This window comes from Grus americana, chromosome 1, assembly GCF_028858705.1.
Source record: "Grus americana isolate bGruAme1 chromosome 1, bGruAme1.mat, whole genome shotgun sequence".
Taxonomy (NCBI): Eukaryota; Metazoa; Chordata; class Aves; order Gruiformes; family Gruidae; genus Grus; species Grus americana.
In genome coordinates, this window is record NC_072852.1 from 2712853 (window position 1) to 2735816 (window position 22964).

General features: G+C 40.8%; 1 protein-coding gene across 4 annotated transcripts in view; it reads right to left on the reverse strand.

Moving 5' to 3' along the window:
* Window positions 1-22964, reverse strand: part of EXOC4 (exocyst complex component 4) — a 404878-nt gene that overhangs the window by 331173 nt on the left and 50741 nt on the right. For all 4 annotated transcript variants that reach the window (XM_054837585.1, XM_054837596.1, XM_054837605.1 and 1 more), the window contains exons 6-7: window positions 15374-15617; window positions 8112-8289 (exon numbers count right to left, since the gene is read on the reverse strand). In XM_054837585.1, the coding sequence (XP_054693560.1) occupies window positions 8112-8289; window positions 15374-15617 (422 nt within the window). The remainder of the gene's footprint in view (window positions 1-8111; window positions 8290-15373; window positions 15618-22964) is intronic.

Below are 22964 nucleotides of genomic sequence, written 5' to 3' on the forward strand. Positions count from 1 at the left end.
TCCCTGCATTGCTAGGGACACACCTACAAACATGCCTGTCTGAGTGAAACACAAGGCAAATAAGATAATGGGAAGAGAAATTTTAGAAAGGATTTTTGCTAATGAAATGATGTAGTTTCCTATGTCACAAATAATTACTAGCGAAAAAAGCGTACAGGCCCCCAAAACAAAGTTGAGATTTCCTGTCAGGAAAGAAATGGCAAGAGCTGGTAAAGTTCAGGGAAAAAAAAAAAAAAAGATTCTACCTCATGGTTTTGTAAATGTCACGCATGGTAAACACAACAAGTACACAGCATGGGAGCGGAAAGGCTTTTAAGCAAAACAGTTTCCAAACATTTCCCTCGGATATCAGCTACTCTCTAACATTAGCAGGAATTTGCCTGCATGAATCCCTCATGCACTGCTGTCAGATTAGACGTCTTGCAGTGAGGACATGATGAGCGTTTGGCCTTTTCCCGTTCACAGTATTTTTATGATGCTAGTAAGAGTACGACTCACTGCCTTTAAAGCTAGTCACACAGGGACTATGTGTGAATAAGCTCAGCACATCAAGAGAGACGTGGTTTTATAGTCCTATAAAACATGTCTACAAATGCTGATGAACTACTTGTAGTCTCTCCTAATTCTAGCTGACAGCAGGAATAAAGTGCAGCGGACATTGATGGTAACCGGGGAAAAAAAGCACATCTGACCTAACAAAACTGTTCAAGAATCTAGGGAAATGGTTAAAATGAAAGATACTGCACATACCTGCAGCCAAGTTGCCATTTCTTCTACATCATCCCATTAATTAACAGTTCCAAGAAGATGAAGGCTAACAAGCAACTCAGAGGCTGGAAATTTTGCATGCTTTATTCAGAACACCCATATTCCTGTTGGCAATTTCAAACACAGACTTCACATCAGCTGTGACGGCCACTTCACAACCTTCTTAGCCCTTCTCAGCAAACTTTCAGCTCGCCAAAGAAAGGTTTCCAAGTGACATTATTGGAACAAAGGCTGCAAAAAAATTTCTCTGCCCTCAAAATGTATAAATTAGAAAGCATTTGACAGTGGCCCAGGATTCAAACGGCACAGGTTTCATTCCAACTGCCAAATACCAGAGCAGGGAACATGTCATTCCCCCATTCTGTATTCCCAACCTTTTCCTCAGTGCAGACTTTCAGCCTAACACCTAGCAGAGCTGACTTCTACTTTCACAGCTACACTGAACAGCTTTTTGAAATTAGTTACTGATGGGGCTCTTTACAAGAATTTGTGCACCTTTTTCCTCTTTCAGGAGACCGTCTTAAGTATATGCTTTTAACTCACGTGGATTTAGCTACTTATAAATTTAGGTATAACCCCCAAAACCCCTTTAAAACTGTAACTTTGTGACTATGCTCAACTCTTAAAAGGAAAATCCACCTGAAATGGAGAGCCCTTCAAGTACGGAACAGCTTGATGCTCTACAGCACGGACAGAAGAGGATGAGTTTTTTTCCTTGCTCACATACCTGCAAACATTTCATCGAATGAGCTAATCTTTTTTAAAATCTCCCAAACCGTAAGCTCGGTGACCTCTTCTGCAATAAACCGCACAAGTGAATGTACACTGTTCAAACAATTCATTTTTATGCAGGGCTTTATCTCTTTGAACTTTAAAGTAAACGTTAGTGTTTATGAAATACATTGGATCAACAGCTCCGGGATAAAAATTACTCTCGAAACAAAAGCTGTTAATGCAGTAGTATTCGCACAACCTTCTGCTGTGTCACCATGCTAATATAGCTCAATGCAGTTAACAAGGACCATTCCAGGGAAAGACAATAATCCAATGTTCATGGCCGGCTCAGCTCTGGACCTCTTCCAGGTACCTGCTATCAAAGCAATTCAGTTAGTTTTAAACATACTTCACTTCGGCCAGAATCATCCAGGTAAAGAGAAAGCAGATCAATTTTGTGCATTTCTAGTTCAGATTCTTTGTTTTTAAGAGGACAGTATGCCATTGCTATCTTGATCTTTCCCCTTCTAGCTGCATAATACATTCCAATGCTAGGAAATCTCTCTGTACTTCGTGACACACTTTTTCACCTTTATCAAGGCCATTTTGACCACCCTGAATTCCAGGTGCACCTTCTTAAGAGCTTAAGAAAAGTACCAAATCACTTTCTGTTGCAAAATGAAAGGAGAAGACTTGAATTATTAGGTAAATTGCAACAAATCTATAAAACATTTTAACAGAGAGGGGAGGCGGGACAGTACATCCCTTCTTGGCCAGACCAAAATTTATAGACATACCTTCCTGTAAAATAATCTCTTAGAACCATAGAATAAAATGACAGAATGGTTTGGGTTGGAAGGGACCTCAAAGCCCATCCAGTTCCAACCCCCCGGCTACGGACAGGGACACCCTCCACTAGCCCAGGTTGCCCAAAGCCCCATCCAACCTGGCCTTGAACACTGCCAGGGAGCCAGGGGCAGCCACGGCTTCTCTGGGCAACCTGTGCCAGGGCCTCAGCACCCTCACAGGGAAGAAGTTCTAACATCTAATCTAAATCGACCCTCCTTCAGCTTGAACCCATTACCCCTTGTCCTGTCACTACACTCCCTGATAAACAGTCCCTCTCCAGCTTTCCTGTAGGCCCCTTCAGGGACTGGAAAGCCACAATTAGATCTCCCCAGAGCCACCTTTTCTCCAGGCTGAACAACCCCAACTCTCTCAGCCTGTCCTCATAGCAGAGGTGCTCCAGCCCTCGGATCAACTCCGTGGCCTCCTCTGGACTCGCTCCAACAGCTCGATGTCTTTCTTCTACTTTCTTGTATTCTTTCTTGTACTCATCCCCTCCTAGATTCAGAAGGATGACACGCTTCCTGGACCATAAACTTTCATGGAAATTCTCATGCTCGTAGTGGTACGTATTTGCAAAAAAGAGAGTGGCCTAACACTCACTGCACTGGAGTTCTTAATGCATGCTCTGAGTTCTCTTCAAATAAGAAACGGGGGTGCGGGGAAAGTGCCAAGTGACCTACTTTAATTATCTAAATTCCATTTTTAAATATCAGCATCCTGGAGAGCAGAATGGTTTCTCTCCCTCCTTCACATACCCAAGACTGACTGAAACTGTATTGTTCAAAAGCTGCAGACAAATCACTTTCATGACCATCGTTCTCTCGGCTAAATGAGAGGCGAGCATTAATGAGACAAACCAGTCAGGAGTCCAAGGGCATCAGTTCCACACATTTAAGTCCACTTAAAAGGAACTAGAAAAACTGTCAGGCACATTATTTTGAGGACAACCACTAAACCATTAAATTTCTGTAGAGAGACTTTCTGAAAAATAACGCTACTTTAGCTTCAAAATATTACCTGGTCAACTTCCTAAATGGAACAGCAATTTCATATATTGTTCTGACATTTCAACCAGTATCTACGGCATGTTAACACTAACACCTCTCATCCAAGAATATGATTTTACTTTACAACTATTAACTGTGTAACAAATAGTTCATTCGTCCTTTAAATGCAAAGGTTCAACAAAAAGAGATTTGGTTACCTATTCTAGGACACGCTTATTTAGCTGAAAAGTCAGACAGCATCGCGACTGCGGAGAGATTTAGAGCTCATGACTGGACATCATTCCTGAGCTCCTGCTCTTAACATCACAAACCATTTTAGTAAGTGTTTTGCTTACTCAGACCAGCGCCAAGGGCAAAAGCAAAAATCACCTTGTTTTAGCAGCGGCTTAGGGTGATGAAAGCTGCAGTTGCCAGGATAAACCCTTCCCTTTCCTTCCCTGTGGTGCATTCCCTCTCGCTCTCTCCTGTGCCAACACTGACACAGTTCAAGGACCTGAGCAAGCAGAAAATACTTGGCCAAATCAACTCCCTCAAATTAAATTACTGACAGGAAAATGAGCAACACTGCTGGAGCAAGGAAAGCATCCTGGGCTACGTTAGAGGAAGAAATGGCATTGCAGCACAGCTGGCTTAGATCTGCACAGACTGACATATTGTTGAACCCTCTACACCTTTTCCATGAGGATGTAGTGGGGTAAATTGAGTACTACGACTGCTGAACTCCACTGTCTTTCCTCTGCTCACCTCCGTGCCTAAGAGGATAGATAATTTTTACCATTAGTTCACTTACAAAGTCACAGAATGGCTCAGTTTATAGCAAGAGCGCCTTGAAATATATCTCCAAGTGCTCCAGCAGTACTCCCGGAGAACTATGGCACAGCAAATACAGTCTAAGGGCAGCTTTTCAGAGAGACTGCTCACGTTGCTGGCCACCAGACCCAGCTGTGTACTGCAGAACTACTCCATCTCCCTGCTCAAATCCCGCATTCCCGTGGCATTCCTTTTTATAAGGAAGGATATGCCACACAGCCTCAGGACAGAGGAGCATCATATGCAAAGAGAGAGGCTTTCTTGACCAACACTTTCTGACATCTCCAGCTCTGCAGCAGTAGCACTGTAGTGTGTAGGCAGAGAGCAGGCTTCGATTTCTCTTGCCCCAGTTTCCTTACAGTGTTTCAGCAATGTTTAAGCTGCTAAATTACATCATTTTTGGAAAACACCTGAAAGCATTAGACAGAAGACCCCAGAAAAAGAAAGTAATAATTGCCAGTGTCTTGTAAGTAGACAGACCACCAGGCAGCCTGCTAAAGATATGATCTCTCCCAGAGCATATATGTGATTTTCCCTCTTTTCTGTAGAAGAAAATAGATATAGACCACTCTTTAAATTTGAGATCCATCAACTACAAATATTACCACTAGAAAAGGAGAGAAGATCCCTTCTTTGGAAGCAAACAACACCAGCCCAAGCTGGTAATGGGATACTGAGTGCCCATGGAGACATCTTTGGTATTTTCTCCAGCAGCTGGGTACCACACTGATACAAAATAGCTGATGGGGTGATCATTCTATCACTAGAAAGGTGACATTTCTGAAGAAGCTGAATGAACACTGGTATTATTCAATAGGGACAGATGTCCCCCTCGCATCATGGTATCGAAAGACACTGCTAAAAAAAGGTGAATGAACTGTTAAAAATTCTGTGCTGTAGATAACAGCAAGAAAGATCCATCATGCCAAGAAGAAGTGACTGCTACAGGATGTCCACCAGCTGTCGGTCCCCCGGCAGTAATACAACAGGACAGAAAAGCCCTTATCTGGGCTAAGAAGATGTGGTCTAGATTGAAAAAGTAAACCAACACAGAACAGCTATGCTGCACCCAAAATCTTCTGCCTTTTTCCCAAGCACATACACCACTGCGCCTTTCACACAGCGTAGCCTTCGCAATTTGGGATGGGATGATGCAGCATTCACACCGATTTGTGTCAGAAAAACTCCGAATTCTTTCACCGCATTGTCCCGAAGCAACTATTCATGTCAGTACATTGCTAACTGCCGTTGTAACACAGCTCACAGTTCTCTCCAGCAGAGTACTCGGTCCTACAGTAATTACGCTCTTCAAAAGGATATTCCACCCACTCCTACACTGAAGAGCTAAATTAGCTCCATGCACAAAATGCCAAGTTAAAATTGAAACAAGTTTCAAATCTCTCCTGTTGGTACGGCAATACAACTACAGGCTAAGCTGGCTCCAGTACAAGTAAATAACTTCAAACTGTGTTTTCCTGTACAAGGCTGCTCTAATATTTTGACAAACTGATTTTTTTTGTTTGTTTGTTTTCTGGCACTCTAGTACCCAACTCTAAAAGGTCACTCTGTCTTCCTTCTGACAAGTTCAGTATTATTCTTCCACTCTCCGAGAAGGTCAAAAATATATAATATCTGCATGTTTGGTATCTAAGCATTGCACAACATTGCACTGCTTGGTGCAGTTATTAGGAAGCATTCAGAAATCCAGCTACAAAAAACAAGCTGCTGAAAACAACTTGCTCACATTTCCCCACAAAGGACAATTTCCAGCCAACCGTGAGCACACATTATTACTTTTGTACAGAACTATAAAGAGATAACCTTGCTGTAACGTATTTCACATGCAGAGATGCACAATGTGCATGTGCAAAAGATTATCCATGTGAATTGCAGAGTCACGTGATATTGTTCTAGCATGATGAATAAATTTCATTCATTACGATCTCCAGGAATTGCATCGTTTCTCTCACACACCCCGCCACGAACCCACTTCCTCCAAATTTTCATCCTCTCCCAACAGCAGGCACATTTAAATAAACACTTTTAAAACTGAGTTTTCTGCTCCCCCTGCTGCAAACATAAGATCTCCTCTCAAAAAGTTATCCTTATTTGGAAAAGCAGGATAGAAATAATTTAGTCTTGGGATCAAAGGTTTTCCTATACTGTAAGGTCAAAAAAATTGAAATCTTCTCCAATGAAACTAATGTACAAATCCACAAGATTCTGAACAAAGAGATGGAAGATTTCCTCCTTTCCACTTCAGTCAATGCCCATCTCTTACCCTAAAGCAGCAAGAGATCATAGATCTTGAAAGTGCTGCTTTTATGCATTGTAAAAGCTCTTTTGGAAGCTTTTCTGACTCCCTTCGACACCCATGCTGTATGGCCAATAGCAACAAAACCTTTACAAGTGGGTTGTTATATTTTTCTTGGCACACATTTGATAGAAAGCTTGGCCAAATACCTTCTCCCCAACACGGAAGGCACATTCACTCTCTATAGGCGCACACCTACACATGCTTCCGTATAGTTTTATCAATGTTATTTTGGAATAGCCTGTATAACTCACGCCCAATTTCACCCCTCAGGAGGAACGAAACCATTGCAAACTCTCACTGACAAGGGGGAATTATCAGCCTTGGCATGCTGCTTCCCTGAAGTTAAATCTTGAAGGATTCTTACTCCCAAGGCTTTGTTCTCCTGGAGCAAAGTCTGCAGAACTCAAAGCTCTTAAAGCTTTTCTAGACTTCGTGGATGACAGTAAGATGGCTGGAGGTACTCCATGACAAGCTGTTCCTCATGTCCTTAAGTTTAATTCTTCCCTTTAATGGGGCCAGACAGCTTCAATTCTACGACATTGTTTTGCTTAGAAAACCTATCATTAACCTCTGGCCTGATATTCCCCAACAATTTCTTTGCAAGAACAATACCGAAGGGAGATGAAAATTTGTATCATGGAGAAAACTGATCCAGATTTCTTTAATAAAAACACTAACTCCTCTAGAAAGACAAGTAAGCAAGTAAGGAAACAGTGGACATGACCAAAGGCCATACCTTACGTTTACCTTGTCCAAGAAGTATCTAAATTCAGAAGATGCACACAGCTGGCTATATTTGTGTAAGCAAAAACCCTGTGTACATCACTACACAGCCAAACAAACCTTTAGAGCAACAGCTAAATAGACCTGTGCCCTACAATGAAAAACTGTGTTAGAGTGGAAGGCAGAGAGCATTTTTCACGAACAGGCCAGAGGTGGAATGACCATCATAAATCTTGCCACCTCTTGTAAATAATGCCAGACACATTTCTTTGACCTCCTCTATCAAACACTGGGTGAGCTCTACATCTGTGTACTATATATAAAGGCAATTCCAAAATAAATAAATAAATTAAAAAAAATCCAATGTACATGCATTAGCAAGAATGAGAGAACAGACATGTGACAGATGATAACTCTGCTGCTTGTGAGAGTCTCAGATCCTAATATGATAGGCATGGTACTGCAGTAAAGCCTAAGCAAGGTACAGCTTTAGCACACTACAGTTAAGCATAAGAATCAAATAAGAATTCCCTGAAAACATGCTGGCAGTTAGTGTCTCAGCTGACTATAACCAAGCCATAACGACAAGAGAAGACAAGTGATTAGAGCTGTGACACTTTATAAGACAGGCATGACATGGTAACATAGAACAAAAATGTCACTGTTTGAAAGCTTCTGATAAATCACTTGGTAGGCAAAAGGAATCAACCTTTCCATACACCATAAGGATGAATCCACAGATTTTTTATTTTGCTGATATTTAAGCTCTCTGGAGTTTAACAGTCTGTTATAAATGTGGTCACTTACCAAAACTCAAGACAAATTCCAGCACAGCTGTCTCTTGTGTATGATGGCTATTCTCCAGTATTCAGGTTATAAAAGCTGTTCCAAGCTGAAAATGCGCCCACCTGAAGGATTCTTACCTGCAAGACATCTTGGATCTTCACCCAGACATCAACCATGTCATAGAGCTTGATATCACCATCATACTGGCTGCAAGGAGAGGCTACTGTTTGCTGAAGGTGTCCAAGGACGATGGAATGCGCAGCAGCCACAGCGTTGAATTTGTCGAAGAGAAGCTCTAGCAGCTCCAGCAGTAACCTGTAACCCATCAAAAAAACCCTTCGTTCAGTTTCCAGAAGATGTCATGGGCACTCTGTCACGCAGCACATCATGGCAGCGGGCCATAAGTCAGAAGACTGACTTCATACCCCCTGTTTTGCTGCGTGCAAGCAGGGAGGTCACCTAGCTTCAAACCCGCTCTGGGCTTCAGGTGACTAACTTCAGGTTTGGTACCTAAATACTTCTGAGGACCTTCCTTTTCACTGCCTCCTCCATACCAGAGTTGCTCACCTTTGATCTGTCCTACTTGCGGGTATAGGAAAGACAAATGCATTCGTAATTACGCAGTAACTATACTTCAGTACCATGATATTAAGGAACACTTTAAGTTCCTAGGCAAGAGCTACCTGCTTTTTCTCCAGAAGAGTGTAAATACAATAAAAATTGACTTACTTATACAAACAGAATACAAGATACTTATTTTGAATTATGAAATAAGTAGTATGGAAGGTTTTAAACAACATGAAAGATCAGAAACCCAAAACATCAAGCCTCATCAACAGTGTCAGTTATCAAGACTCTACTACTGTATGGAAGGTGCTACAGCTATAACCTCATCTAAATGTACTACCCTTCACCTGCTCCTATGGCTTCCTTACTGCCTAATTATTGAAATTAATGTACCTTTGCAAAGTCCTAAATATTTTGTGATAAGGCAATGACTAATTACATTTTTTATTATTTGGGAAAAGAAAAATTCTGATCAAGTTCACTGCCGCTTAATGAGCAATTCAAGTACACATGTAACCCCAACAAAATGTGAAGATAACACTTCCCAAATCCATATGTTAGGCGCTTTTAGCTCTGACAGACAGTCTCCATCACATTTAACTGCAGCAGCTTAGGAGCTAGCACATGCTTTCTGTGTCTACCCATCAGAAGTTGCTATCCCCAGAGCAGGACAGAAGATCTGCAGCAGAATCGGAGCCGCGCTCCCTCCTTAAACCACCGCACTTCAGTCTTCTGTGCTAGTGAGCAATCACTACTAAGGCATGCATTCGTGCCTCGGCCACCTCATTTCAGAGTGCTGGATATCTGCCTACATCCACTTTCATCAGCTGTTTAAGCCAGCAGCTGGGTAGTGAACTGGAGTAACTAAGAAGCTGTTGCACATTTGCTGCTGTTACCATCAGGCTGGCATGATCTTGTGTTTAAACCCACCTACCTTAGCCTGCAGCGATCCTAGACTGAACTTCTAGTCTGCAAATGACCAAAGCTGGCTATTGCTTAAAAAATTCATTAATTCATATACTACAATTTCACATATGTAGATATATATGCACAGCATTATACAGCAAACTCCTGGGGATCTCGTTCACCTACCAATGATGCCAACTACACTGCTTAAATGGTTGAGTAGAAGAGCACCTTGATTCAGTAGAAGGAGCCATCAGACAAGTCTGGGAGGGTATGGCGAGGCATAGCAGAACAGGTCAAGTGGCCAGCTGTATGTCATATTAAAATTCAATATGCGTTTGGGAATCATAGCACTCATAAGAAACACAGGGACATTATTATCGCCATACCTTAAGTGACTACAGAACTAAGACACGTATTTAAGCAATCCAAAAGAAACTGGCATGTGTATCACTTTTCTTCATATTTAAGAGTAGCAACAAATGCCTAAAGAAAAGTGTTGTTGGTACTAAGAGAGAAAACACTAGAGTTTTTTACAGGTCTTTACAAAGTTAAATAAGACCCTGGCAGGGGATAAACAGAAGTATTCAGGACATGCTGGTAAAGACAGCACCATAAAAGACAGCTATTAACAAAATTAACAATTAATAATTATAAATATTAACATTTTCAATATGGGAAAGTCCAGTGTGGAAGAAAAGCCATTCTCCATCACTTGTATAAAGCTGAATAACTACCCTGCCCAAGTGAAACTGGGAAGTTGCTACTGTGGAAAGACCTATACATCTCCTCCTTCCCTAACTACTGTCAGCCCATCACCAACGTTATCAGTGAAGGAGACAGGACAACACGCCTGAGAAACACCCTCCATTGCTGTTAAGCAAATAGCTTCTCCAACCCACTCTAGGACACGGGAAAGGCAACTATTGCTTCAACAGCCACTAAGAGATATACAGAACTTCTCATAGCAAGTGGCTGGTCAGCCAGACAAGAATAGGAGGAAAACCACATGTAGAAGAATTTGGACAGACGATGAATTTCATGTTGGAGGAACTTACGTACAGCCTTGGTTGAAATACCAAAAAAATAACTTTATGGGAGCAAATTAATTATATGCCACTGAGAAAATTTATCTGTGCAAGCCTAACTTCTACTAACATCCCACTGCTAATAAAAACTTAGTTATCCATACGCCTCCCTGTTGTTCCAGGAAAGTACAATTTTGCAGAACCGAACTAGCTGGATAGTTTGACAAACTAGTTTTTGTTATCCCTAGGTGAGCCTGACCTCACATTATCAACTTGTTTATGAAGCCATTACCAAAATAATATTATACTGAACAGAACTATTTGGTTTTAAATTCCCGTGTCTTCCTTTTCTCATGTCAGAGACATGAAATCTTCCCCATCCACGTTCTTCGGTGGCACTAACTACCACCCCATTACATTTCCCATTCTCAACAACATCGTATTTCCACATCTCCCTGTTTTCAAATTAGTCAGCACCTCTTATCTTAATTTTCTTTTCTCTTAGAAGTCTTCCAAATCTGTCAAGTCATTTTTGAAACAAGGTGACCCAAAAGAGACAGTGACGGAGTCCGTGTCAGACAGCCAACAAGACAAAACAGCATAAAATAATATGGCCTAGATTTTATGCATATGGGGTTGCAGCACCAAGTGACCTAAGCAGAACGCATACAGAGAATGACAGCAGACTGGCTTAGGCAATTTGTCAAAGTAATTTCATAACCCCTTCGCCGAGAAATATGGTAAATATGTTGAGAGACAGTGACACACACCCAGAAGCAACTCCTATCGTCCGGGCAATAAGAGAGAATGAATTGATGCAGAGTGACTGCTGACACCTGAATGAGGTCGCTAATGACAATTTATGCATTTTAGCAGCAGCAATGTCCTTTGCCTGGCAAGAGTGTTGGCATGTATATAATTTTTGTATGTATTTTAAAGCCTTGAGATGAGGTAAAAGCCAGAAGTGTATTATGAACATGTAGGGAAAAGCGCACTGAATCCAATCAATAGGTTTAGTAGTAAATTGTCAATACACATCCTCTTCCTCAGCTGGACTTTCAACTAAACGTAAAGCTATGGCAATGTATCCTACCAAAATCTTGTCCCATAGATTTGGCCCTCAAGTAGACATATGTCCAAATTATTATTCTTCTAAATTCAACAGCCTTCCATAACTCAGAAGAGACCCACAGGTTCATTAAGATATAGCAGTACTCCAAGCTAACGCAACATGGCTTATTCTACAATACTTTGTCCTCCACAACCCGAGATCCATATTTCTAAACATGCAGGTACCAAGCATGTTCTAATGAGCCCCTCATTAAGGATAAGTCAATTTAAGCCTTTTTTCATAAACTTGTTCCAAATCTAAAAATTTTAGAAAATTCACCTAGACTTTAAAAAGCGGCCACTTGAATTTCACCTCGTTGCAGCTGACCTTGGCTTTAATTCAAGAATAGTTTTCAAAATTATCTTCCACCCGTGACAGGAACCTACTACTCCCCTTTACCACATTTTACTACCTTTGTATCATTCACATTTCATGAGGTTAAGCACACATTAGTAAAGCAAGTTCATATTCATAGCAAAGTTCTGACAGCCAAAGGTGTACCGCCTCGTCAGGTCTGTTCTAAGCCTGTTATTCTACATGACATCATTACTCTCTGGGAGCTAGATGCTTTAGAGTCATAACAAAACAAACAAAAAAAAATTCTTGACCTTAAAAATTTAGGAGCGCTTAATAATGTTTCTATACACAAATGTTAAAGGTGAACACACAAATCGATATGGAAAAGCTTACTAAGAAGCAAAAGAGAGTGAAACTGAGGGGAAAGAAAAAAAAAAAAGATGACAAACACAAGATCAGTGCCTGTTCTGTTCAGACTCAAATAACCATTACCAGATCTGCAACTTTTCTGATCAGGTTCCATAAATTATTTCTCTCTTGTACAAGGACAGGGCTCTACATAATTGTTACATGGGGTCCCAAAAGGAATTACACCAGAACCTCCATAACAGATTATCAGCCTCATCCTCAAGTGGGGGGAAACACCACCACTTTCATATGAAAAAAAAAAAAAAAAAAACAAAAAAAACCCAAAACCCGCAAAAAAAAAATGAGCCAACCTTTGCGAGCCACCCCACAGCGATGAAGAAACACACGTAACTTGTTCTGTGCAGGCAAGCCGCAGGGAACCTGTCCAGCAGAAGGTTCAATCCACATCCTCAGACCCTGCAGGTCTCTTGGTTATCTTATTAGTCATTTTATTTGCCAGAATTGAGGACTTTTGTAGATACCATTATAAGGTACAGTGGCTGAATAGTGAGCTCAGTGACAGAGACCAAGGAGCATCCAAGTGAGACTAGTTTTAAGGTGAACTGAAAAACATTTTACTCTCTGAATCCTGAAGTCAAGTCAGCATTGTGGCTGACAACCTAAGGAAGAGTTAAGCAGTTCCAGGTGCTGCATTGTGCTCAAATTTGGGGTCTTACAGAGCTCTCTTGAAACAGGAGGACCATGTTGTTCAGATTCATTTTTTTCTTGACAGCAGGAAAGTTGCTTAGTTTTGATTTAAAACTGTAGCTAATTTAAGGGGCGGTATACCTTTCCATACTACAATTTATTCTTTTCAATATAAATGAATTCACCTGCTTGCTGTAAACTTCACATGCCATTTAGTTTTAGAATCACTTCCAATTACCTCATTCAACAAGAATTCAAGACACTTTCCACAGCTCTAGAATATAAGCATCTTAAAGGCTCACAAACTCCTATTAAAAACATGCCAAAACCCTTTAAACTTCTTTGTACCTTACCCAACCCTCTGGGAAGGTTAATGCCATCAAGATATGATCTGATCCAATTTATCAATCTCAATGGACAAGCAATAGCCATACCACTTCTCAAGACTGAGTCACAAAACAAGTATCAAGGATATGCTACGCTCCGTCTTGGCATCAGAAACTAAAATTCTGCCTTTCTGACCCACCCAAAAAGTTTGTTGTAGTCTCATCAAGTTATTATTACCGTAACTCTATGAATTCTTCAAAACATAATTGTTTCCACAGCAATGATAACGATAGGAATTAAGAAGGAGTCTTGATCAAGCTGAAGTTTTCCTTGGGAGTGATTTTCCACTACAAATATTACATATAATGAAGACACACATTTTTGGTTTGGGTTTTTTTTTTTCCCCCACCATTGATTTCTTTTGGACAGTGATCATAACAACATGTAGTATCACAAACTAATATTTCAGCTAGAAATGACAGCTAGCCCTTATGGAGTCCTATATTCCAAAAAAGCGGTTCTAGTGAATCCTTAAGAACAGCAGAAACATAGTTCTCGGTTGGCTTCCACACCTTGCTATTAATCTAAATAGGGCTGCAAACAAACTGGAAACTTGGCCATATATTTATTGATATAATTAGTTCTATATATGATTTCAAAGCTTTGTACCTTCATCAGCTTAACTGGACTCTGCTATACTTGAAATAAATAACCGAGCTGAATCTTCTCTTTTCAAGTCATATTATGTAGGAACTTAACAATTTCTTTGGCATCAGCACCAGTTTAAAGTCATGATTCAGTGCAACACAAGAAGAATAGTATTTGTTTTGGCACCAAGTGTTCTTTACACCATGCAAACCAGCAATCTGAGACAGCATTACAATTCAATCTGTTGTAAAGCTGCTTAAACAAAAGGTTAGGTTAAAAAAAAAAACAAACCCAAGCACTTAACATAACGCACCTCTTGCTAGTTAAATAATGCTGCTGTCTACTGTGCTTCCACCTTCCAATCTGCATTTCAAACATCTGTTTAGCCAAAAGATCATAGAATCATAGAATGGTTTGGGTTGGAAGGGACCTCAAAGATCATCTAGTTCCAACGCCCCTGCTGCTGGCAGGGACACCCTCCACTAGACCACGTTGCCCAAAGCCCCATCCAACCTGGCCTTGAACACTGCCAGGGAGCCAGGGGCAGCCACAATCTCTCTGGGCAACCTGTGCCAGGGCCTCAGCACCCTCACAGGGAAGAATTTCTTTCTAACATCTAATCTAAATCGACCCTCCTTCAGCTTAAACCCATCACCCCTTGTCCTGTCACTACACTCCCTGATGAACAGTCCCTCACTATCTTTCCTGTAGGTCCCCTTCAGATACTGGTAAGCCGCAATTTTTATTTTTTTTTGATAATTTTTTAAAAAAAAATCACAGCTTATACTTTTATTTAAGAAACCGTTACATAGTTTTTGCCTCTAATGACACAAAGGAGGTTCCAGGACACACTAAGCCATCCAAAGTCTCTTACTAGGAAAAACAAAAAAAAAAACCACAAAAAAACCAAACCCAAAAAACCTAAAGCCCGTAAAAACCCCACAAACAAAAAAGAAAACCCTGTCTCTTATTATTATTTAAAAATTGAAAAATAAAAAGGTGAGGCTGCAGCTCAAGGCCACAGTGACCAAACTGCCCATGACAGTTCGTCTTCCACAGCGGGAGGGAGGGAGGAGACAAAAGAAAGGGAAAGGCCCACAAAACATTTTTTTCTCTCCCCCCCCCCTTAAAATAACAGCTATAGTGGGGGCTGGTGCAGAAATCAAAACAACAGGACATTCTCTTCTAGGGCCAAACACAGAAGGAAGCATCTCCTTTCCCGCATCCTTAGCTGAAAAACAATGACTCCCCCTTCTGAATACATTTCTTAAATTCCCAAGCCTTTCAGGTGTTCAAGGCACATCAGCCTTTCAGTGAGACACAGGCACTTCTGAAAATTTTACCATTTCAGATCTCTGCTACCGAAAAAACATTACTGTCATTCCTTCAAACGGCAATGACACCTTTCTCCAGACTTCTTTTTGCAGCAATCAAGGTTTGGTGGTTGAAATATCCTTACCTAGGCTGATTTTCCTGGGAAAGATTCTCCCCCCTCTGGTAACCATTGTCCGCCACCTGGGTTGTGGATCGCTTAACAATCTGCTTGAGTTCTTGTTCTAAGCGATCCTGGATGGCTTTCACTGTTTCAGGGATTTTTTTCAGCTTGGCCAGCCCTTTGATGAGTATGCCCATGAAGACAGTGCTGTTCTCCTCTGGATCCAGTTCCGTATCTTCTTTAATTTCCAGAAGGCTTGTTTCTCTCACTGGAATAGATTTAAAAAGGCATAATTCAAGATTTAAACTATTAAAACCAACACTTCGAACCATGCAGAAGAAGCCTTCACAGAACTCCCACCACTTTCAGTAACCAAGGAATAAACAAGGAAACCAGCAACACTCAGATTCTGGGGGGAGGCAGTGGATATTTCTGTTTGCTTGGGGGCTTCCCTCTACACAAAACCAACAGCCCGCACATTGGATTGGTTCCAAAACAGAGGTCATGGTGTAAGTTAGGTATTATTTAGGAAACAGAAGAGGTCTGGTGCAATTAAGATATTCATAAACAAGAAGGTATTATATTGCTACAAATCCCTTGAATGTGTTTCATGGAGCTAAAAGCCCTAAGTTTCTAGCCCAGCTGTTCTTCTACACTGTATTCCTCACAAGAGAAGAATTTTCATTATAAACACTATCAAGCTTAACGGACTTTTGATGAATTCGGCAAAGTTTACACTGCCAAAGTGAATGATTGTTTGATGTTATCCTATTCTGCTTTATTACGTCTGTCAAGGGGTTGTTGAAGCTACTCAAATCTTTCAGCAAGGCTTCTAGAAAGGAAAAGTGAGAAGAATTAGAGAGGATATTGTGGATACAGTCCTCCTGAAGGAACAGGGATTGCACAGGGAGAAATTCTGTTGCTAAGCGACAAGGAAGAGCAAGGCAAGAGGTACTATGCTTGTTTTAAGTATGTTCATTAATCAACATTTCTTAATTTACAGATAACACCCAGCAACAACAAAAGCACGTCTCTGTTAAAGACTGGGTGAAACATTTAATAAATATATTCAAACACTTCTGTGAAGTAAGTGTCTTCAAGGCAAACTCAACTAAAGCATCTTGGAAGATCTACAGTCACGCGGCTTGTTAACAGCCGGAGAGGCAGCACACGGACAAACGGCACTGAAGGATACGGCCGAAGCTCTGCCATCCACCATACCATATCCTTGCGTAGAAATTAAAACCTAACGGCTGTTTCATCTCGCTGGTACTGAACTCTGATAAGGGCTGTTGGATGACAGATGACTCCCGTGGTTTCTACCGCTCAACAGATTTTTTACTTAAATCGAAACTTATCCAAGAACCTGAATAAATGTCAAAAGATCCACCAGAAGGATTTAAATGACATGGCAGAAATGAAAAATGGCACATCACAAGTAGCATGCAGCCCTGTAGCTGTCTAAAGCTACGACACTCTGAACAGAAGAGCATCAGCACCGCTAAATTAGCCAAAGATCAAGAAAACAACATCCCGAAGAGCCCGTATGGTGCCACGTTATAAATAGCATCACAATAAACAGGTAACATTTATTTCAGTGTCAGCTTACACCAACCTCCACAGCTAAGACTGTTTCCTCCCATCAGTGTAATCGTAACCACAGCACCTCTAGCTCAAACCAAACTCACCGTTCACACGCTTTTAAACTTCAACCTAGAGCACCAGTGACACTGCCAGGTAGAAGTGAGGATCCTGTGAGGTCATCACACGTCACAATAGAGAATGACATCAGGTTTTAAGTAATCAACATCAGGGAGATCAAATAGTGCTTTTTTCCTCTCTCTCGCACACACTTTTTTTGATTAAATTTGAGCAAGTTATGGGAGAAGCAACTAGAAACACACAGAATGTGTTAATTTAAAAAAAAAAAGAAAAAAAGTAATGATAAGATGGAGACTCTTCAAACGCACAGAAGCACTAATACCAATTAGAAGTTAACAACTGGATGCACACATATTTCTGCTCAAAGCTCTCATCTATCACACACCTTTCAACCCACGAGGCTGCAAAGCACTTTGTGCGCTGCGTACGTGATCTACCCACTTTGTCAATGCTACTTGTTATTCTAAAAAAAACCACAGCATGCCAGGCACAAACACAGAAAATGAGCTCTTTGGAGCAAGAGCTATGGAAAAGACAGCACTGGAAATGCTAAAGGAAGAAAGGTTTTAACTTACTGTTTTTAAAATAAATAAAAATAAAAATATCTTGGTCCTCTGAGTTCAATGCAAGTATTTCACAGCCTAAGGAACCTTTTAGAGGAGGACAGGTCCCTGTCATTATGCTGCAGCCCCTTTGTAAGCCCCTTTGTAAGCAGGCTGTAAATTATTCTTAATATCACACAATGAAAACCCAAGAGGGAAGACATACTGCTGGATCCAAATGTGAGGACAGCATTTAAGAGGACTAAAGGCAGCAATCTTGCTGAGAACTCTGCCAGCACACGGAGGTGAACGCTCTTCCATTTTCAAAAGAGCAAACCAATTTTGAACATCCTCAAATAGTCAGGACATTGATTTACATCTCTTACAAACAACAGCAAAGTGAATAGTTCAATATCTAGCAGCAACACACTGGTATATAAGTTTTGTTAGATCTGGTCTTTTGATAAAACAGTAGGAACTGTGTTTCCTGCACATTCTGCCTATTAAACAGGTATCCTGGGTAGCTTTGGGGGCCCATTTATCTGTAAGATCTGACAAGATTCCAACCCTGGGCAACTGAAGATGTTCTTTTTCTGCATCTTCCCCACTTCAAACGTCCTCTTCTGCCATTTAATGTCATCAAGGGGTTATCTGACCACAAAGCTTTGGCCCAGGAATCAGCCCCTCCTGTTCCCTACCTCTTCGAAAAAGGCATCAAAGTAGAGAGGTGTTTGTAAAGAAGTTCACCTTTAAAATTGCAATCCCACATGCTATTTTCTGTGGGCAGAGGAGCTCCATGGATGAAGGAAGATGTCCCTACAGATCAGCTGTCAGATCTGAAACCTTCATCTGTGTTTACTCTTAAACTGAGAATATGAATGACTTCGTTATTCATTGGCATCAAGACAAAAGCACAAGATTGTCAGAACCTATTCCTAGCTTTCTACATTCACCAGTTCTACCTGAAATGCTTCTGTAAAACATCCCTTTAAAGGGGTAAGATCATCCTTCATGCTATAAGTGCTTGCTTTATGTAGAGAAGCCATGAAAAATTAAATTATCCTATGGATGTTTTCAACGATTGTTTTTACAAATTATTCTAAATTGTGGGTCTGCTATTCAGATTTGATTAACCTTTTCTCCTTTGTGATTTATCAAAGAGAAGAAAAGGAAAAAAAGTCTGATTTTAATTAAAACCAGCTTCAGTATATTCAAAAATAATACAGGTAGAAAACACCAAAGAATAATTCCATAGAATTTGTTCAGTAATACCAAGCAGTGAATTTCTCCAACCTCCTTGAGAGTTTATCAAGAGAAATGTGATGTCGGCAAATGAATATTTTAAAATTTAAATTATTAGTTGCCCCTCTCCCCCATAGTGAAGCCTTCGAACTTGTATTTGCAGTTTTTTGCTAAAAAAAACCAGCTTCAACATACTGCTTTGTTTTCCCATGTCAGCTATCAACTGTTGTACATAGCCCCCTGCAAACCAATAGAAATACTAGTTTGCATGAAGTCTGATGGAGGCTTTTCCAGATCAGTTTGATGTGCAACTTGAAATGTTTTTAGCTAAAATGACGTCTTTGAAAACCTAAATTTCAGTATCACTTAATGATTTCAAGTGATTTTCATGGTTTAATTCCATTCAAAGACGACACCACACAGTATCACAGACTGGTTGAGGTTGGAGGAGACCTCTGGAGGTCATCGGGGCCAACCTCCCTCCTCAAGCAGGGCCAGTTGACCAGGACCATGTCCAGATGCTTCTGAATATCTCCAAGGATGGAGACTCCACAGCTTCCTGGGGCAACCTGTGCCAGTGCTTGGTCATCCTCACAGTGAAAAAAATGTTTCCTGATGTGCAGAGGGAACCTCCTGTGTATCAGTTTGTGCCCATGGCCTTTGGCCCTGGCCACCACTGAACAGAGCCTGGCTCCATCCTCTCTGCACGCTCCCTTCAGGTGTCTATACACATTGGTAAGATCCCCCTTGAGCCTTCTCTTCTCCAGGCTGAGCAGTCCCAGCTCTCTCAGCCCTTCCTCAAAGGACAGATGCTCCAGACCCTTCATCATCGTCATGGCCCTTCACTGGACTCTCTCCAGTATGTCCATGTCTCTCTTGCACTGGGGAGCCCAGCACCAGGCCCAACACTGGGCCCAACACTCCAAGTGCAGCCTCACCAGTGCTGAGTAGAGAGGAAAGATCACCTCCCTCAACCTGCTGGCAATACTTTGTCTAATGCAGCCCAAGATACCTTCAGCCTTCTTTGCAGCAAGAGCACTGTCCCGGTCCCTCTGGATAGCAGCAGAACTCTCTTGACCACATCAAGTTGGTCAAGCATGAATTCCCCCGGGTGAAGCCATGCTGACTACTCCTGATGATTTTCTTGTTCTAATGATCTCTGAAAACTGCTTATGAAGCGGAACGTTTAAATACGGTCTCTCAAAAGCCTCCCAAGACAACAATCTTAAGGAGTGATGATTTTGCCACATTCTCTAATGAAATACGCAGCCATTTTCCAAAATTTTTCATCACTGAAGTGGTGCATCTGAAAACGCAAAATTTCGTGTTTAAGCAGTCAAAAATCTACCCTCAGTTTAAATCACTAGGAAGTTGAATCCTGCATCATTGATTCATCACCTCCACAGCTACAAAGGAGGAAACTTCCCTGACGGCTCCCTGGTTTGAGGATGCCCTATAAAAATGTCTGTTCCAATTGATGATACCCTCATTTGTACAGTTCTGCCATTTCACAAGAAAGAAACCTGCTGCAAGAGGCATTTTAAAGCTCCAGTCTGATCCCCAGAAAAGCCAATGTTGATAACTCTTTTAAGCAAAGCAGCTAAAGAAAAGACTCTTGTGCCTTGTTTTTCATTCCAATGAATGGTCAAAATTTGCTGCTACTCATTACAGAAGATTTCATTAGCTGTGTGCTTTTATGGGCAACTAGTTAAATTTAATGTACTATTTCCCATGATTTATGTCCTTTCTGATTATGCCCTTTCTGCCTTCAGTCCTTCTAGAGAAAAGGATGCAAATTCATCGTGCCCCAAAGGTGTAATTTAAGATTTCAAGAAACGTCATCTGCTAATTTCTGGTGCTGAATCCTTGTTCTGACCCATGAAAGGAGACAATGAGCAGCAAATGGACAGTTAATTGAGAAACTGGTCCTTTAAAAATTTTGGTAATTTTCTGCTCTGCCTTACTATCAAGCCTAGAAGAAAATGGGTCTCTGAGATCAATAACCTCAAAGCCTCAAGGCAAATTTCTTCCTTCTAAAACTGTGCTGTTCACACAGTTCCATCTATAATTTTAAGGATGTTAGTCTTTCAAAAACAGAGGTATTTTAATTTGACCTAGCCACTCTTTCAAATCCATTGAAACAACATTTCACTCTGAGAAAACTGAACAAAGCAACTCTGTAAGCTACATTCAAAATCATCCTTATACAAACAAGCATGAAAGCTGTGCCTCCAAATAAAAAAAATAAGTGTGCAGTAATCAAAGATCTTATGTTGAGACCACGTATAAGAACAACTAATGAAATTATACAGGAAGAGTGACTTAGCATCAAGTCAGAACACAAACCATCAACGAGGATCAGTGAGAGAAATCATGGTCCTGCAAAAAATTAGACACACAAAAAGTTACTTCAAAGGCTTTCGTGTTTACTGAGCAGTTGCAAAACCTTCTTACACTGCAGGAACAGACTTCCTCTTAAACATTCTAGGCGCAAAAATTTACCCTGAGTTAAGAATAAACTCTGCGTTTTGTGCAGCAATGCAATGATAGCAGGAGAGAATCAGACTCACCGCTGGATTCCCACCACCTTCCGATCAAGTTCTCAGTTGGATTTGTGCAAATGCAAAACAGCTAAAATAGGAAAACTCTGGTTCAGTGAGGGGATCATTTAATTTTTAGTACAAATGATAGAGAAAAATCACCCAGCTGGTATCAGATCCTCAGGTGAGGTTAATAGGAAAAAAAATATCTTTTATGTATTTGTTGGGTATGTTTGAAGTGGAAGCAACTGTGACAACAGAGAATGTGTTTTTAGAGCCACCTTTAAAATTGGACCTTAAAGCTCTGGCTCCTGCAGTTATTTTGCAGGGCCAAGTTCACAGGTCTCCACACGTTTCCACCTACACAGAAGTACTTGAGTTCTTGAAGAAACAGAGCCAAGAGTAGTAACTGAACTTGACCTTAGAAGCCACTACACTGCTGGGATCTAGAAGGTACATTTTTCTCCTGGAGTTGAGAAGGATGGATCACTAAGTATATTATCTGTTCAGCATAAATTTTACATGAGCCATCAATAACAATATTGATTGTTACCACCTCAGCTCATCTTCTGTCAGATTTCTAAAGAGTACTCTCAGGAATTTTTCCGGAAAGGGCACTCTTGGGTTTGCAATGTACTGAGTGAGCACGTTTTAGAGTTCCAGGAAGAGCCTGGCAACACAGGAACCTTCATAAATACTCTTCAGAGTACAGAAGGTTCAAGCAGAGAAATATAATTTCAAAGTGAATTTATTTCTCTGAACTGGCATGAAGGGAAAATGTTACTGGTGAACTGCCATATCTACAATCCTCAGGTGAACATTACTAAAGGTTTTGTTTATTTTAAGTGCAGCAGGAACAGCTTTAATTTCCTTATAAAGATTCTACAGCACAAGGTAACATCTCCTTTGGGAAGCGAATGCAGAAAGGACTCAAAATTTTGGCATCTTTGCTGAGATGGGTTGAATGAGTCAGTGCTTTATAACGACATGCATTAATATGCACGGCCACTTTGTTTCATCAATAAAAAGCCAAAGAACTTAAATGACTAAAGGCAGAAACAGCTTTTGTTATGCGCACACATAAGTTTTAAATTCTCTGGTAGCTCTGCAGTCCTGGAAAAGGCTACTTTTAAATAAAATTATGTGGGAAAAAATATACATAAGTACATTGTGCACTTGAAGCAAAACCATATGCATACTTTATGCTGATCAAATGTTCTGTATTACAATCTAGATCTTTCCCAGTCTGAGGCACACTTGCCTAGCACTTCCCTGAGTGGTACAGAGTGTAACGAGGAGCCCGGTAAGACATTTTCTGATGCGTTGGGCATGAAGAGCAAGAACGGATCTGCAGGAACAAGAATTTTTAAGGTAGATTCTCAACTGACCTATACCAATTGACTAGAGTTGAGGATGAAGCCATCAGAGCCTTTGCTTTCAGGCCTTTGGAGCGAAAGGAGCAACGCCCGTTTTATGTTCACAAACAACCTAGTTCTTAGAGACCACTACTGCAGTTCTTACCTGTTGCTTGTACCCTAGAACCTTCATTCAAATACGGTATGAAATAACTGTTTATCAGGGCATGTTAGGACAAGTGATTTTAAACACCATCAACATTGCATCAAGCAA